This window comes from Sorex fumeus, unplaced genomic scaffold (genome assembly GCF_029834395.1).
Source record: "Sorex fumeus unplaced genomic scaffold, SorFum_2.1 ptg000092l, whole genome shotgun sequence".
Lineage (NCBI taxonomy): Eukaryota > Metazoa > Chordata > Mammalia > Eulipotyphla > Soricidae > Sorex > Sorex fumeus.
In genome coordinates, this window is record NW_026606149.1 from 2561656 (window position 1) to 2578930 (window position 17275).

General features: G+C 38.3%; 1 protein-coding gene across 1 annotated transcript in view; it reads right to left on the reverse strand.

The window, feature by feature from the left end:
* CDH19 (cadherin 19) overlaps window positions 1-17275 on the reverse strand; it is a 61533-nt gene that overhangs the window by 19994 nt on the left and 24264 nt on the right. Inside the window, exon 7 of the mRNA XM_056131519.1 lies at window positions 14710-14831. Within this exon, the coding sequence (XP_055987494.1) occupies window positions 14710-14831 (122 nt within the window). The remainder of the gene's footprint in view (window positions 1-14709; window positions 14832-17275) is intronic.

Below are 17275 nucleotides of genomic sequence, written 5' to 3' on the forward strand. Positions count from 1 at the left end.
AGAAGAAATCTACTTACATTTTCAGGTCTGATATCAAGATCTTCAATCCATTTTGATTAGACTTTTTTGAATTTAGAAAAAGGTCTGACACTATTCTGTTTTATCTCACATAGTAGGTAAATCTCTATTTATTTTTTAAGCAGTATCTCCACAAATACACCCATAGAGATGATTAAAACAATATTCTAAAATTCCACAAAATTGCAAATCACTGATAAGATTTTAAAATAAAAACTTTTTAGAAGCTACATCATTCTTTTTCAGAGGAATCCACAACAAAAATCTTATTTTGTTATTGTTAGTTCTGTATTACTACATTTAAAATTTTAAATTACACAATTAAATCACACAAATGTTAAATTTAATTGGCAGGTAGAGAATTAAATAATCAAGGGGGCATATAATAGTCATGTAAAAAAGTTTTTTAAAAGTGTGTTTAATCCAAAGAAAGCCAATATTGACTTTATATTAGAATTTTTTATATTTTATACTACTGGTGTCTGTTTTAATAAGTAAAAGATTGCAATAAAAAGTTCTAAGAATAAGAAAATCACTTCATCAGATAGAACATTCAATACAAATTGATTCACTATTGAAAATGTACAAAACTCCTTTGCAAATTAGGAGTAAACAGACCTTTATTAATAGAGGACCACCAGAGGCACCATGAGTGAATGCCACACTCAATGCACATGCTCAGAAATTTACCTTGTTTGCTTTTTAAAAAAGAAGCTGGTTAGTGCTTCTTGCAAAACTGGTTTCAAGACTATGAATTCCCTCAGCTGTTGCCTGTTCATGGTGCTTTAAATTGTTCTTTCAAACGTGGATAATAATAATCTACCTGGATGGAGTATTCTTGGTTGCCCATTTTTGGAGTTTTTGTAGTATATTCCTCCACTCTCTTCTGGCTCAAGGGACCCAGTTGCTAGGTCTGATGCGACTTATGAACTGTTCTGTGCAGGTCATCTCCCCTTTTAATCTCTAGCCCTTCTTGCCAAAGAGGCAGCTTCCTCTCCCTAGAGGTAGGTCCTGACGCCACCATGCCAGCCCTTCCCCACATCAAAACACCCTGGCCCAGGCCCCTGGACTGTACCTGCTGTCCCACTTTTCCAGGTGTCTCCAGTCTCCCTACTGACATCCCAACCACTGACCTAGGGCTTCTCAAGTTGATATGGTTTGAGACTGGATCATTCTTTGTTTTGATGGGGGCTATCCTGTTCACTGTAGACCTTTTTGGGGGGAAGAGGGAGGAAGGAGTGACACCTTACAGGGTGCTCTGTTCTTGCTCCTGGATCTGTTCTTAGAGATAATTCCTGGTGGTGTTCAGAGGACAATATGTGGATGTAGAGCATGGCAAAAGCCACTAGAACAGGTAAGATCTGTCCCTGCATAGCAGATAAGACCTGTCCCAGCATAGTGACCCAGTAGGGAGTGCCTGAGCGCATTTGACAAGCACCAGGTGTGGCCTTGAGTCTCACTCAACAACCCCCTCCCCTCAAAGAATTGTCATTTAACTGCAGCATCTAGCCCTAAAAGGGATTGGGCCAGGACAAACCAGACTTGGAAAGGTGATAGGTCAGTAATGTTAAACTTTATGTGATTGGACCATCCTCTTAAGCGGATACCAGCTATAAAACATGTGTATTTGGCAAGAAAGTGAATGGCCATCAGGTCTCTCCCAGAGTGGTTTCTTCACTCACCTGTCATCCTTCGTCCCACATCTGCCTAGGAACTGGTGCACAATGTGTGTGGATATAAACGTAGGTGAGCACCTCCCCCACTGTTTTATCTTTACAGACCCATTGTATAATTTTCACAGCATCCCAGACCTCTACTAAGTAAGTCATTCCAGGAAGATGGCCGACCTCAGTACCAATGCTGAGATTTGTCTTGCGATAGACATTGCTATGCACTGTTGCAGGCAGATGTGCTGCTTTGCTGTTACTTTCATAAAGGTCACAGTTTTGTTCATGTGATTTGTGTACAACACAAAGCAACAGAACCAGTGATGGGGGATATTAAATTAGTCTTTCCAGACACTAAACTAGCACAAATTATTATGAAAGTTAAAGTCCATATATCTTTGGTCCACTAATAAGCCGGGAAATTCATGTTATTGTCTAAGATGCCAGCATAAAAGATTAAGTGACCCAATTGATGTTTTTCTAGAATTATTTGCATCACAACCAAAGAACTGTGACATTACTCAAGTGTACATAAAATTAAGTTAAAATAATAAATCATATCCATAACATAATATCTGGTGTGTATATTTTAATGGACTATTTTAATTTAAATACGACAAGTTTACAAGTATTGTGAGCTTACAAAACACACTACTGGATTTTAATCTAGGTTTTCAGTTTGAGAAAAATGCTTAATCATTGTTTTAGTTGATTTCTGTAAACTAAACTTATACTAGTAACTATCAAATTGTTCTAATACTAAATTAATACATACAAAGCACTTAGAAGACTATTTAGCACATAACTACTCAATAAATATTGAATCTTATATGTTATATACTAACCAGAAGTGACACACATGTTACATAGTGATCACTTGAACACTTGACTTCCTGTTACTCATTGATTTGCTTGAGAGGGCACCAGTAACATCTAAATTCATCCCTGTCGCATGCTACTGTAGCCCAATGGTGTCTGCTTGTTCTAGGAACATGAAGAGCCTCAAACTGATCTCAGGGTCTTGAAGAAGAAGTCTGACCATCTCATAGGTGGGCGGCCATGCGGACTTTTGACTTCCCGTGCAATCCAGTCGGTAACGGCTCTAGTCCAGCGGTCATCTCCAAATCTCACTACCTGTTCAGCCATCTGATTTTTGAGGCCTTGGCAAATGAGACAGTGTCCCTGATTCTTGACCATCGACGAAGGTCAGAGCTCCAGATTCTTTCTCTTATTTGAGTGAAGTGGGTTACTCCAAGCATAGCTCTTTCAATTTCTCTTTGGGAGACCCGTTTGGGTTCTCATCCTGTTTTTGTATGGCCCAGGGTCTCTGCGGCGTATGTTAATGCAGGAAAAACAGTGGAATCGAAGAGATGTGCCTGGAGCTAGAGGTTCTTCATCGTCTTAGATAATTCATCAACGTTCTTTTTTTTTAATTTTTTTTGGCTTTTTGGGTCACACCAGCAATGCACAGGGGTTACTCCTGGCTCATTCACTCAGGAATTACCCCTGGTGGTGCTCAGAGGACCATATGGGATGCTGGGAATCGAACCCGGGTCGGATGCATGCAAGGCAAACGCCTTACCCGCTGTGCTATCACTCCAGCCCCTTCATCAACGTTCTTGAAGGAGTTCTAAGCTGCTCTCTTCCTCCTGCACAACTCAGGCGCCAGGTTATTTGTCATGTTGAGTTCTTGACCCAGGTACACATAACTGTTGCATTTGGAGATGGTCATTTCATTGAGTGTGAATGGAGCATCAGGAATGAGACTGTTTCTCATAAACATTATCTTCATGAGATTCAGCTGAAGTCTGACCTTTCCACACTCACAGTCAAAGTCGGCCAACATTTGTGTCACTTGGTTAATGTTTGGTGTTATTAGAACAATGTCATCAGCAAAGCAGAAGCAGAGGTGGTGTAGTTGCCGACCATCTATCTTCACTCCCATTCCTTCCCATTCCAGGTGTCGCATGACGTTCTCGAGGATGGCACTGAAGAGTTTTGGTGAAATGGTATCACCCTGCTGAACCCCTCTCTTGACATTGATGACCACTTCTTTGTAGAATGGTAAGAACCTGGTAGTGAATCTATAATACAGCTCATAGAGGATCCTGATGTATTGAATTTGAATGACCTGATTGATTAGGGCTTCGTGACCTCTTCCAACTCAACAGAAACAAAGGCCTTCTTTAAATTAATGAACGTTAGACAGAGCAGCATCTTGAACTCCCGAGAAATCTCAGTGAGCTTGGTTATCATGTGGATGTTGTCGATCATGCTGAATCCTTTTTAGAACCCGACTTGCTCGCATGGTTGTCCTTCATCTAGTGTTCTGCCAATTCTATTCAGGAGGACTCGAGTGAACAGCTTGAAGATGACAGACAATAGGCAGATCTGGTGATAGTTGCCAATGTCATGGATGTCTTCCTTCTTGAACAGTAGTACAGTCCTGCTGGTTTTCCACTGGGATGGAACATGCATTCAGACAGGTAGTGTGTAAAGAGCCGAGCCAACATATTGATGAGTACTGATGGCAGGTTCTTCAGGTGTTCAGGTCTGACCTTGTCTGGGCCAAGTGCTGTTCGTTTCTTTACTGATAAAATGAAATGACAGATATTGGAAGGGAGAAAGTTGGGAACGACATATCCAACCTGCAGAATTTGTTATGTGGGCAGGTGGATGTGGCTATCAAAGAGATCTGAGTAGAAGTCATGGATAATCTTCTCCATTGCCCTTCTGGAAGATGTAATAGATCCATCAGGACGTCGGAGGACAGTCATCTTGGTCTTGTAGTTGGCAAAGGACAGGAGGGTGTTACGAACGCTTTTCCCATCTGCTGCATCTACCAGCACTGTTGCTCTTCTCTCTTTGAGTTCTTTCTTTATCGCACCTCTGCACTGCTTTGTGAGCTTGGACGTTTGCTTGGACCACCATTACCTCCACTACCCAACCACCACCACGCTCTGGGATGCTTTGCAGTAGCTCAGCCGAGACTCACATAAGAGTGAAGTTCCACAGAACAAGATAAGCAGAACTCTGAGACCTTGGACTCCAGGCTCAACGAACCCTGGGACAGAGATCCTCTGCCTGCTTCCAACAGCACAGGTGATGAAGGGATTAAAACCAGGAGCACTACCCTACCCTGCCCTTTTTGCTTCCACCAACCCAATCGCCTTTGACCAAGGGATTGGATTACGCACAAAAGACCTACTCTACCAGTACCAGATAAATATCTCACCAGCAGACCTCCACTATCTTCACTGCCTCCACTGCTCAGCTGCCGCCATGCTCCAGGACACTTTCCGGACACATTATAACACACTTAATACCCATCTTCCAGGATTGCCACACCATATTTGATAGGGTTCAAATATGGTTTGAACCATGGGAACACCTACCAGGGTGATTAGAGCCTGCCCCAAAATCCTCTATCCCTCTCAGAGAGCCTGGCAAGCTACCAAGAGTATCCTGCCCACACAGCAGAGCCTGGCAAGCTATCTGTGGTGTATTTGATATGCCAAAACCAGGAAATACAATGGTTTTCATTCCCCTAACTCTGAAGGAGTCAGCAATACAGCAGCGTTGAGAAGGATGTGGAAGGAGAGGCTGATACAATCTCAAGGCCGCACTAGGCTGCCAAAACAAAGAAAGACAAAAATGACTGGCTGTACTTTCAATGCTTGTACGCTGGCATCAGATGCATCTATTGAGGACCTGATGGTACAAGTGTGAAAAATCAAGTACAACATCATTGATCTGACTGAGACAAGAAGGCATCAATCACATTATGTCGTTTTTGACACTGGAGAAGAACTCTTACTCAGAACATGTGACTAAAGAGGCGTCAAAGGCATCGGTGTCGGTGTCAACACGAACTTGGCCATGAGCATTGATTCATTCGAATGCCTAACAACCCGAATCGGACATTTACACTTGAATAGATGTGGCTCACTGCCAGCAGTTTCTATCTTCTCTACGCACCAACATCCAATTATGAGGAAGGAGAAATTGAGAAGTTCTACATGGAGCTGGAGAAGTTCTATAAAGAAGATCACACCTTCTACAAGATCACTGTGGGTGATTTTAATACCAAGATAGGACTGAGAAGATCAGCCAAAGAACTGCACATCAGGACCCATGGCCTAGAATGGAACGAACAGGGTGACAGACTGAGTTCATCATGTCGACCAAGACTGTCCTTGGTAACTCACAGTTCCAGAAGGCCGAATCTTAATGTTGGACATGGGAGTCTCCCAGTGGACGGTTCCACAATGTAATTGACCACGTCATATTCAATTGATGGTTTTGCCTGACAAATGTCGCTGTTGTCCCAAACTTCCAAGCGGGATCTGACCACCATCTCTGTCGTGCAAAATTTTAGTTCACAGACTGGGGAGAACGGGCTGCAAAGTTTAAGAAGAGAACTCCCAGAACGACCACCAACTGGCACTATTTCTGCAACATGGGAAGATGCCATCATTGACAAAACTGATGAGGAATATGATCGACTGGTTCAGCACCTCCATGATTATGCAAGTAATGCCAAGAGAGAGAGCCACAAAAAATTGTCTGTCTTCAAAAACTCTTGAGCTTATTCACCAACGTGGCTTGGCACATGCCTCAAGCAACCACAAGTTATCTAGTGAAATGATGTAAGGCAGTACAATGTATTGAATATTTGCAATTTATTATTTCAAAGTTTTTCATGTAAAACTGTGGTAGAGAAGAAGTTTCAATTGTTAAAATGTCTTTATAATACGCATGCTATTTTGTTCATGAAAAGTATTACATTTGCAATTGTAGTTTGTAAGGGTAAATAATTTGTTTTAAAGAGTTATTATTCTACTGTTAAAAGCCAGATAAAAAACTACCACGTTTTCCTTTTTCTTGAGCATTTATGTTTAGACAATTCGCAAGTTCCGTGTCTAATTCTTGGAAATGAATCTAAATCTTTTGACCGCTAATAGGGAAAAAGAAAAGAAGCATCTTTACAACTCATGCTGCCTTCCTGTTGTGTGGGCGCCTTCTGTTTTGAAATAGAATCACAATAGGAGCGAACACTCCTACTCCCAATGGCTGTGGGAGGGATGAAACTTCTTCTAGGCAAAGGCCTTACTCCAAGTTGCATAACCATCTCTTGTCATAACGCTATCAAAGTGTACTTTTCATTGGGATAACGCTAATTAGAAAACACAGATGGTTACTCCCACTCTAGAGTGAATTTTGGATGACTTGTGTGTAACAAATAAGTCCTCATCCTTGATGCCGAGTGATTATTGATCTTGAGAAGATGCGTGAACAGCCCAGCCTGTGTTTGCTTGGCTGTTAGACACCCCACAGTCAACATACCTGCCGAGGTGGTCAAAATTTTGGGACCCCAAGCATCTTGCTATTTCAAGTAGAGCTCACCCATAACTTAAAAATTCATAAGAAACCCTTAGAGCTCCATTCAATACCTAACACCCAGATAATTGAGAGCTGTCCACAGTGCTGAGATTTTTGCAAGAAATATCATCCCTATACAGAGGGGAAAGACATAGTGACAGAACATCTGACAGAACATCTGGTTTACCTCATGCTAATCTCCTAGTCTTGTGAATCCCCTTCCTCCTTACTTGAAGCCCCAGATCCTTACCTGGCCATTTTCTTAACTCAGGTTCTTCTGTCCCATCTAGGACTCACTCACTGACTTAAAAATCTACTTGTTTATTTGAATTTGTCTTTTGTCTCTTGACAGGTCAGATAGTCAGATGCTCTTTTGGCTAGCAACCATTCTGGAACCCTGGGGGCTGTAGACAAAAATCTCTTAACCTTAAAAACCACTTATTCAAAGTTGGGGTTCCCTTCACATTTAGAAATCTTTTACAGATTTCCTCCTCTGCACATCAAATTCTGGCTTGATGCTTTACAAATATTTTAGCAATTTCCCCCCATTTCTCCTTTGTGAGAAGTTTCCTGTTTGAGGATGAAATTTTGTTTATAGTGCTACTTCCTGAACTAATGACTATTGCAATTCTGACAGAAATAGGATTTTTTTCTATTAATTAAGAATTGCAAAGTTTACACGTGCAAAAATGCACATAGGAAACACCAGTAGAAAAAAACTTTCTGAGGCTCCTTCTATATTATGTTCAGGTTTAATATGGGCAAATGAAACATTAGAATGGAAAAAGGTATTTCTGAAGTTACAAATTGGAAGGATTAAAAATTTAAAGCTAGTGTTTTTTTTAATGGTTAAAACACACAGTATATCACCATAAAACAACTCTTTGCTAAAGTAAGGGAAATGGGATAAATATTTTGGTACAAATTAATTTAAATTAAAAAAAGTCAGAAATTCATTAAAAGTTTTATCATGTAAAGGAAAAGTTTGTCTAAAATTATATTCAAATTAAACCTTTGGCATGCTGTACAAAACAAACATATATCTTCACAGATTCATTTTAAAGTGGTTAGTATTTTTACTCATTTAGCTGGCATGGTGATAAATAGCTTAGTGTTTAAATTGGGAAGCTTCCCAGGTCTGAGCTTCAGTACAATACACTTCCTTTGCCGGGAAGCAAATGTTGAAATCTCTTTTCTTTAATCAGCATAACTGTTGTGGTGAAAATAATTTTATATAAAATTCTGTAACTTAAAAAATAGTAAGTTTAAGAATTTACTAAGTATATACTTCTTGCATTCAGTTGTCAAATCACTGTGGTTCTCACATTTTATGAAATTCTGTATCTAAAATTTTTGCATACTTTAAATCTCATGGTTTACCCTATATTTTCCCCAACATTCCTTCTAAAGAATGATTAACCTGTTAATTCTCAAATAAATTCAGACATTTTATGTTAATTTTCAGACATTTTATGTTAATTCTCAAATAAATTCAGTCCATTTCCAAAGGTTATTTGTAATTTTTCTATCCATCCTAAAATATTAAGTTGTAATTGTAATATAATTGTTTTCATGCATTATAGTCCTATGTTCTCTGTTTCAAGAGCAACTGTTTACAAAAAGATGTTTTGTTCATATATATTAGCAATTGTTATACCTCATTTTGCCTTAGTCTATTTATCAGCATGTAATGTCTATTTTGACTCTTGCTTATTTTTTTAGGGGGTTGAGGGGTGGAGAATACCTGGGAGTCTATTTCATCTAATTTTAGAGGTATCTGCCTTTTAAAGTTTCCACTTTTATTTTTGGAGTAAAAGTTTTCATTTCTTCACCTTCACTTAACATTTGTCCTTTTAGTTTAAACAATTTTCTTACAAACCACATTCATTTGGTGTCAGGGAATCATTCAGGTTGAGGTGTTGAAGATTAAATCTGTAGTGAGACAGTGTTTGCAAGAAGAACATTGAGAACAAAATGAGCTTCTGAGTCCTAAGTGATATTGTAGCTTCCAGCTCTCTACTGGGGGCAAACGATTAGCCATCAACAATTCTCAACATTTTCTTTGTTTTTTTTTGTGTCATCTCTAAAGTCCATTTTATGTACAAACTGGCTGTCTCCACCTTTTGTGGGAGGACTGGTACATAATCATCTTTTGTACTCTTTACAACCATGAAATAAGTTTCCATGCCTTTAATTTTTAAAGATTTACCCTTTGATATCTTACCTGCTCTATCTTACATGATGATTTACTCACATTTTCTTCAACAGGTTTTTACATTTTAATCTATCTGTAAACTCTGCTTTTTTATTGGTGAGTTTCTTCCATTTACAGTAGGGGTAATTATTGACATATAAGGATTGATACTTATATAGAAGTGTGTCTATTTCCTTATCTGTTTATTTATGAGGGCTTTTTTTTCTCCTTAATTTAAAGTTCTCAACATTTCCCAGAGGAGGTGTCTAGTGCTGGCAAAAGTAAATAATAAAGATATGTTTTATTATAACAGAATTTGGCAGGATTAAGTTATTCCCAATCTATATAAGCTCAGTCATCTCCTTAACTAATATAACAGTACTAGTCATGTCCTTCTATGATGTGAACATGGGTGAGGCCAGCAAAATTTTTATAGGAATCAATAAGAAATTCTGTTAATATGTTTCATAAAAATCTTCATTTGGAGCAGGGGGTCAGGGGGAGACAGGGCAAAGGAGTTCTATAACTTGGACTGGCAAAAATTTTGCGTTTGAGTCATTATTTGAAGTTACTTTGAATCACACTTTAATGGGAAAGTGAAATTGGCTATGACTATTATGATTATATTTAAGTCAGAAAACATTAAGTGAGGTAGCCGTAAAAAAATCTAAGGAGCTTGTTTTGCAGGGAAGAATGCTAACCTGGGCTTCTTCTCTGATACTACATGTGACACCCAAAGCAGTGCTGTGTGATTGCTGAGCACAGAGCCAGGAGCAACCCCTGAGCAAGGAACCAAGTGTAAGCCCTGAGCACCACCATGTGTAGCAAAAAAAAAAAAAGAAAACATTAAGTGAGAATAAGCACACATTTTTATATTTTCATTTAGCAAGCAAAGGTGTGGTGCAGAATTCAGACAAAGGTTTTGGAATGAGAGGCAATTGTCAGTGAACCTTAATTTCCTCATTGTGTATATAGGCAAATAAATTAGAATGTTTCTCTTTTATTGTTTTGCTAAATTGGAGTAGGTTCCCTCAAACATGTGTTATTCATTAAAAACTGTTATCATATGCAAAATTTTAACAAAGTACTATCATGTGTTATATTAAATAGACATAAATTACTTAATAAAATTTAATTCTTTAAAAAGCTCATCAGTATTTGTCCATCACCCTTAGAAACAATAGTGTCATGACTATGGTATTTATTAAAGGTGATATATTCACGGCTGCACAACATCTTATTATGACATCTTATTATCTCATTCCTACTTTGGACAAACTGGCAGGCTACCGAATGTAGCCTGCCCACACGGCAGAGTCTGGCAAACTCCCCGTGGCGTACCCAATATGCCAAATACCAGTAACAATGATGGGTCTCATTCTCCTAAAGAGCCTTGAATATAGCACTTTTTTAAAAATCTCAGGGCTAGGATAAAGGAGACATTACTGGGGCCTGCTCAAGGTAATCGATGAATAACAGGATATATTTTATGCTATTAAGGAAAAAATTATATGCTGGATTAATAGTTTTTATGGGCAGCAGCTATCTTGAACCTAAATACTTTACTACTTTTGTTTGATTTTTGTAATATTTAATTCTTTTTACAGTCTAATAAAACAAGTAAAAATACTTCCAGGAAATGCTTCAGGACATCTTTCTGATATAAATGGAATAATCTAGTTGATCAGAGAAGATTTGGTTAAATTATTTATTAAGATAGAGAACAAAAGGGAATGCCCCACCACAGAGGCAGTGGGGATGAGGGGATGGGTGGTGGGAGGGATACTTGGATCCATGGTGGTGGGAAATGGGCACTGGAGGAGGGATGGGTATTTGATCATTGTATAATTGAAACCCAAGCGCAAAAATTTGTAAGTCTACAACTGTACCTCATGGTGTCTCACTAATAAAAATTTAAAAATAAATAAATAAATAAATAATTTATTTATTAGACTTTCCATAGCAATCACCCATCCATCCATCCCTACCTGTATTCATTCATTACATTCTTTTCTATGAAAGAATACACAACACATAATTTTTAACAATGTTTTTTTTTGTTTTCTGACAGTGCACATAATAATTAGTTTGTTTATTTTATATTCCTCCAAAACTTCTACCTTATATATAAAACCAGATTATACTGAATAATTATTTGCATAACCCATTAAAATTGCTCTTTTATTGCTGAGACTATTTTATACAGAAAGACACTAAAAAAAAAAGAGTCCAGGCTTCTCTTGAACTGCTTGGCATTCATTTTCTTGATAGTTTTGTAAATAGTGACATTATAAATAATGTGTTCTTAGAAATCCCCAATGAATAAAAGTGTCTTGCTTTTCGAATAAACATCTTTGTGTCTTCTGACACCAAAGACTTGGCATTTCTTCTGTTGCAGCCAGCATTTATTCCCTTGTAACATTTGCTCCCACATCCTTTATTGTTTCCTCAAATGGAAAATTCAAAATCCAGACCCAAGGTCTCCTGCAGTGTTTCTATAGAGCTTTTCAATGCAGGACAAAAGAATATGTCTGGGATGCTTTTCCAGTCACCATCTCAACAGCCAACTGCACCAGAGACGGCTAAGAGATGTGTTCAAAAACAAGTCAAGAAAGTAAACAAGCTCATGAAAATTCTGCGCAAAAATTCATAGGAAAGTTTGCATCATCAATTAAGTTTGCCTTTCACAAATTTAATTCCTCATTGTATGTCAGAAAATCCATGAAATCAACAATGGGAATGGTAATAAACTTCTCTGTAGTCCAAGTGGTCAGTCAGGATGATTTCATCAAATTCTGACAAGACAAAGAGGAAGTCATCTGCCTTTTTAAAAAAAGAAAAATTAAAGAGTGAAAGGTCACTAAGAACTATTAAAGATTGGGCCAGTAGAATGGCTGATGCCATCAGGTTAATTTAAATATGTATTACTATTTTGATGGCATGCATGTATATACACAGTGAATTTTTATTATTGAACTTCTTCAGATTGTTTTACATAATCATATTGAAATAGGATTAGATTTCACTGTCTGAATTCTTAAATCTCCCTTGGAAGGGTCACCTTGTCTCTAATACTCAAGATTATTTCTAACACCAATACGGAATATTTAGATTGGTTCCCTAACTATTACTCACTCTGATTTTGGATACAGGCTATGTCATTACTAGACTTGAAAAAAAAATTAAATCAGGACTGGAGTGATAGCACAGCGGGCAGGGCGTTTACCTTGCACACAGCCACCTGGGTTTGATTCCTCTGTCCCTCTCAGAGAACCAGCAAGCTACTGAGAGTATCCTGCCCGCACCTACCAGTAGTGTATTCAATATGCCAAAAATAGTAACAAAAAGTCTCACACTGGAAACATTACTGATGCCCCTGGAGCAAATCCATGAACAAAGGGAGGACTGTGCTACAGTGCTACTTATTTTTGAATTACCTTGAGATATACAGTTACAAAGTTGTTCATAATTGGATTTCAGTCATACAATGTTCCATTACCCATCACTTCATCAGTGTACATTTCCCACCACTAATGTCCTCAGTTTCCCCCAAGTCCCCTACCCCCAGACTGTCTCTATGGCAGACATTATTTTACTTTCTGTCTGCCTGCTTGTCTTTCTTTCGCTCTCTCTCTTTCTCTCTTTCTCTCTCTCTCTCTCTCTCTCTCTCTCTCTCTCTCTCTCTCTCTCTCTCTCTCTCTCCTTCTGGGACATTAAGGCATTAGTCAGTTGTAATATACAATGTCCTTGTGTAATGTCCTTGGGTGTTAGTTGGGTTAGCCAACTAGACCATTTGTAATACAAACTGTTTTTCAGTATTCAAACTACTTTCCTTGGGTATTACTTTTGGGTATTAATTAATTCAATACCCAATGCCTTGAATATTGTCCTTAGTATTTGTTGGGTACTAGCCACCTGGACTAGTCCATCTTTAATACTAATTTTTTCCTCTCTACTTTTTCTGTAATTGTAAAACACTGTATAACATTAATTCCATATTTATCTAAATTAAAACTTCTGCCTTAATGTAGATAAATTATTTGTAGGGAATAATTCCCATAAAAGTAGTTTTAGAGCATATTTTCTTCCATAATTATTTTTAAGCATAGACATTATATTTTTTAAAACACATTTCCTTTTTATCAGCTCATAACTCTTAAAGAAACACCACAAGGAATATATAGATGCATATATATTTATAAAATAATCTTAACTAGAAAAAAACTTGTAAAATTTAGAAATTTATATGAAAATGTATCCATGGAATACATTATAAGAATCTATCATTAAATTATATGAAGATTTTAGAAATTCAATTGAGTTTTGGTTTGTACTTTCTTTTTTTTTTTTTTTGCTTTTTATTTTGGCTGGAGCGATAGCACAGCGGGTAGGGCGTTCACCTTACAAGCGGCCAACATGGCCGACCCGAGTTTGATTCCTCCGCCCCTCTCGGAGAGCCCGGCAAGCTACCGAGAGTATTCCATATGCCAGACACAGTAACAACAAAGTCTCCAATGGAGACGTTACTGGGCCCGCTCGAGCAAATCGACGATCAACGGGAGGGCCTTTACCTTTACCTTTACCTTTTTTTGGGTCACACCCGGCAATGCACAGGGGTTATTCCTGGCTTTGCACTCAGGAATTACTCCTGGTGGTGCTCATGGGACCATATGGGATGCTGGGAATCGAATCCAGGTTATCTGCATGCAAGGCAAATGCCCTATTCACTGTACTATTGCTCCAGCCCCCTTTGGTTAGTATTTTTATGTTTTTCTTTATTTCCTATGTTCTAATTTGCTTAATTATAATTGAAGTATAATTAACAACATTGTATTAATTTCAGGTATAAAACAATGTGTGTATACAGTGTGAAATGGTCACCATAATAATTCTATTTTCGATAAATTCTCAGTAATTTTTTAAAAAAAATTGTAATAGAATCTTATTGCATACTAACCCTTTATCCTTGACATATATTTTGTAACTGCAAATTTATACTTCGTCACATGATTTAAGCATATAATAGTAAAATCATATCAAAAGTATTTCAGTTTGTATCTGAAAATAAACTGTAATAAGAGTGAGCTCTCAATGTTAATTTAAAATAATAAAATATGCACACATGTATGAATTAAAATACAAAATATCATTAATGATATCTCCAACCACATTTTAAGTCACCTTTAGTACCTACCTTTAGAGGCTAAATGGCATATATATGATAATGATGGGGCCAAAGTGATAGTCCAGCAGATAGGGCAGTTGCCTTGCATGCTGCTGACCTGGGTTCAATCCCCACCACCCCATATGTTCCTCCCCAAACCCTCCAGAAGTGATCTCTGAACTCACAACCAGGTGTAAGCTCTGAGCACTACATGGTGTGGCCCCAAACCGAACAAACATAACAGTGACAGTGACCCATCTATGGGTTCCCAAATGTGTACTCACATTTTTCAATGGCTGAAATACTAAGGTTATACCAAGCATTAAGCTCCCGATCCAGAGGGTGTGTTGTGATGACCGTGCCGTTGTCATCAACAGTGAACATCCTGGTTTTGGTCATAGAGTACCTGCACCAAAAGGAAGACCTCTTAATATTATTATACTCTCACTATACCGCTGAAATAGAATACAACTTCCAGGTAATGAGAAACTCTTCAATGTATACTCCACACTGCTAACGCAATCCTGCACACTTTACAAAAGAATGCATTTTATATTTTAAAATTCCAGTCAGTAGAAATTTAAAGTAGGTTTAAATTTAAATTGATGCCTTCTAAATTTAAACAAATATCTCTAATTTCCATTCACAAGAGGGACTTAAAATATGTGAATGAATAGGCTAAAATTAAATGGCAAAGTGCTATTTATAAATGAAAAAGACAAAAAAGTGGGCTAAACATTGAGGTTTATAGACATTTTCTTTTTTCTCACAATTATATAAAACATATTCATGGCCTAGACAATGAATTTTTTTTCTACACCATAATATTGCTTGCTCAATCTGTGCATCACACAATAAATAATGATCACTGACATCTGAGAAATATTTGTTTCTGTTTGTTGAAACAACTTGATAATATTCAATAAAAAATACAGTCTCTTCATAGATGATCTCAACTGTAAGGACAATCAATCTAATATGTAAATGGATCCTGCATGGAAGGAAACAGGACAATAAAATTCCCTCACGGACAAGCCTGGAAAATAATCTCAAATTCCACAAAGAAAGAAGTCTTTGAAGTACTCAGCATGCCTCAGCTGCCTGCAAATGATTAATAATAAAAATTAAAGAAGAGCAATAGCTCGGGTTCATAGTGGCTTCGCATTGCATGTACATTCCTGAAGACTTTGATGAGACATCAATGAGCTTCGCCATCATTATGTGGCAAAAGATGAGAATATTTTAATCTTCAATTGACAGGGCTCTAAAAATATCATGCTAATTTGTAGCTGGATGTTCAGAGGAGAATTAAAATAGAACTTACAGAGAATTAGGTTTTAGGGGAGTTCGGTTTTAACTCTGTTTAAAACTGCTTATAACTGTTTACAAGAAGCTTCCTTCCACTTTCACAACTGGTCACCTTTCCTATCCCGGATATGGGAAGCCAGAACAAAAAGTGATTAAACAGAGCCCATTTTGCCTACCATGTTTAGAATGGGCTAGAGCGATAGCACAGTGGGTAGGGCGTTTGCCTTGCATGCGGCCGACCCGGGTTCGATTCCTCTGTCCCTCTCAGAGAGCCTGGCAAGCTACTGAGAGTATCCCACCAGCATGGCAGAGCCTGGCAAGCTCCCTGTGGCATATTCAATATGCCAAAAACAGTAACAAGTCTCACAATGGAAACATTACTGGTGTCTGCTCGAGCAAATCAATGAACAACAGGAGGACAGTGCTACTGTACTTAGAATATCTTGGTTCTATAAATCACCACTTCAAGTATTACCAATGAAAAGTCTGACCGGAAGTTAAAGACTTTTAGTAGTTTTGAAAGCATCTGTTAGAAATTAGGAAAAAGGATCAAAATCATAATTTAAAAAAAAAAGCAGTTAGATGCATGTGTTTATATAGTTATATGTGTTTGTGTGTGTGTGAGTATATGCATGTGAGATAGGAACAGAGATTTCCAAGCCTGCTCGGATTGGGACTGGGGCCTCCTCCATCCAGATTCCCCATCTTCCAGCATGTAGGCGCTACACCCACCAACTGCCTCCGCTGTGTAATCCCATCAACGTCCAAGACCCAGAGACTATAAAACCCTGTTCCTGGAAGTGCAGTTCATGGCCGCATGACATCTTATCATCTAGTTCTTAATCTGAAGAAACTGCAGGCTACCAAAAGTATACTGCCCACACGGCAGTGTCTGGCAAACTCCCTGTGGCATATTCAATATGCCAAAAACCAGTAACAATGATGGGTCTCATTCTCCTGACCCTAAAAGAGCCTCGAATGTGGCACTTTTGAAAATCTCAGGACTGGGACGAAGGAGAGTTACTGGGGCCTGCTCGAGGCAATTGATGAACAATAGGAAGACAGAGTGACAGTGATGAGTTTGTGTGGGTGTGTGTATATGCGTGTGAGATAGGAACAGTGCATGAGAATGGGAGCGAGAAAGAGAGATAAAGAGAGAATACTTATTTACACCAGAGACTCCCAAACTTACTCTAGTTGCTCCTTTCCAAAGGAAAAAAAAATCACTGAGACTGTCCTCAACCTTTTGGTGCCTCCAGCCTACCTTCTTTAGGCAAAGACATAAAAACTCAGGCTCTCTATTGCACGGAATGCCACTTTCCTGCTACCCCCGTCACCCCTACACCCCAAGAAGGCAATATCACCCACTTTGGTAAGCTACGTTGCCCCAAGCTGTATCTATCATGCCCAGAGTGCTACATTTGGATTTCATAATTTTTCCATTAAAGCTTTCAAATTCTGGAAACCAAGCCTGGGCTTCCAGGTTGCATTTAGTTCTCAAGTTTCTTCATCTCTTCCTTAAACTTGTCCTTCAAAACTCTA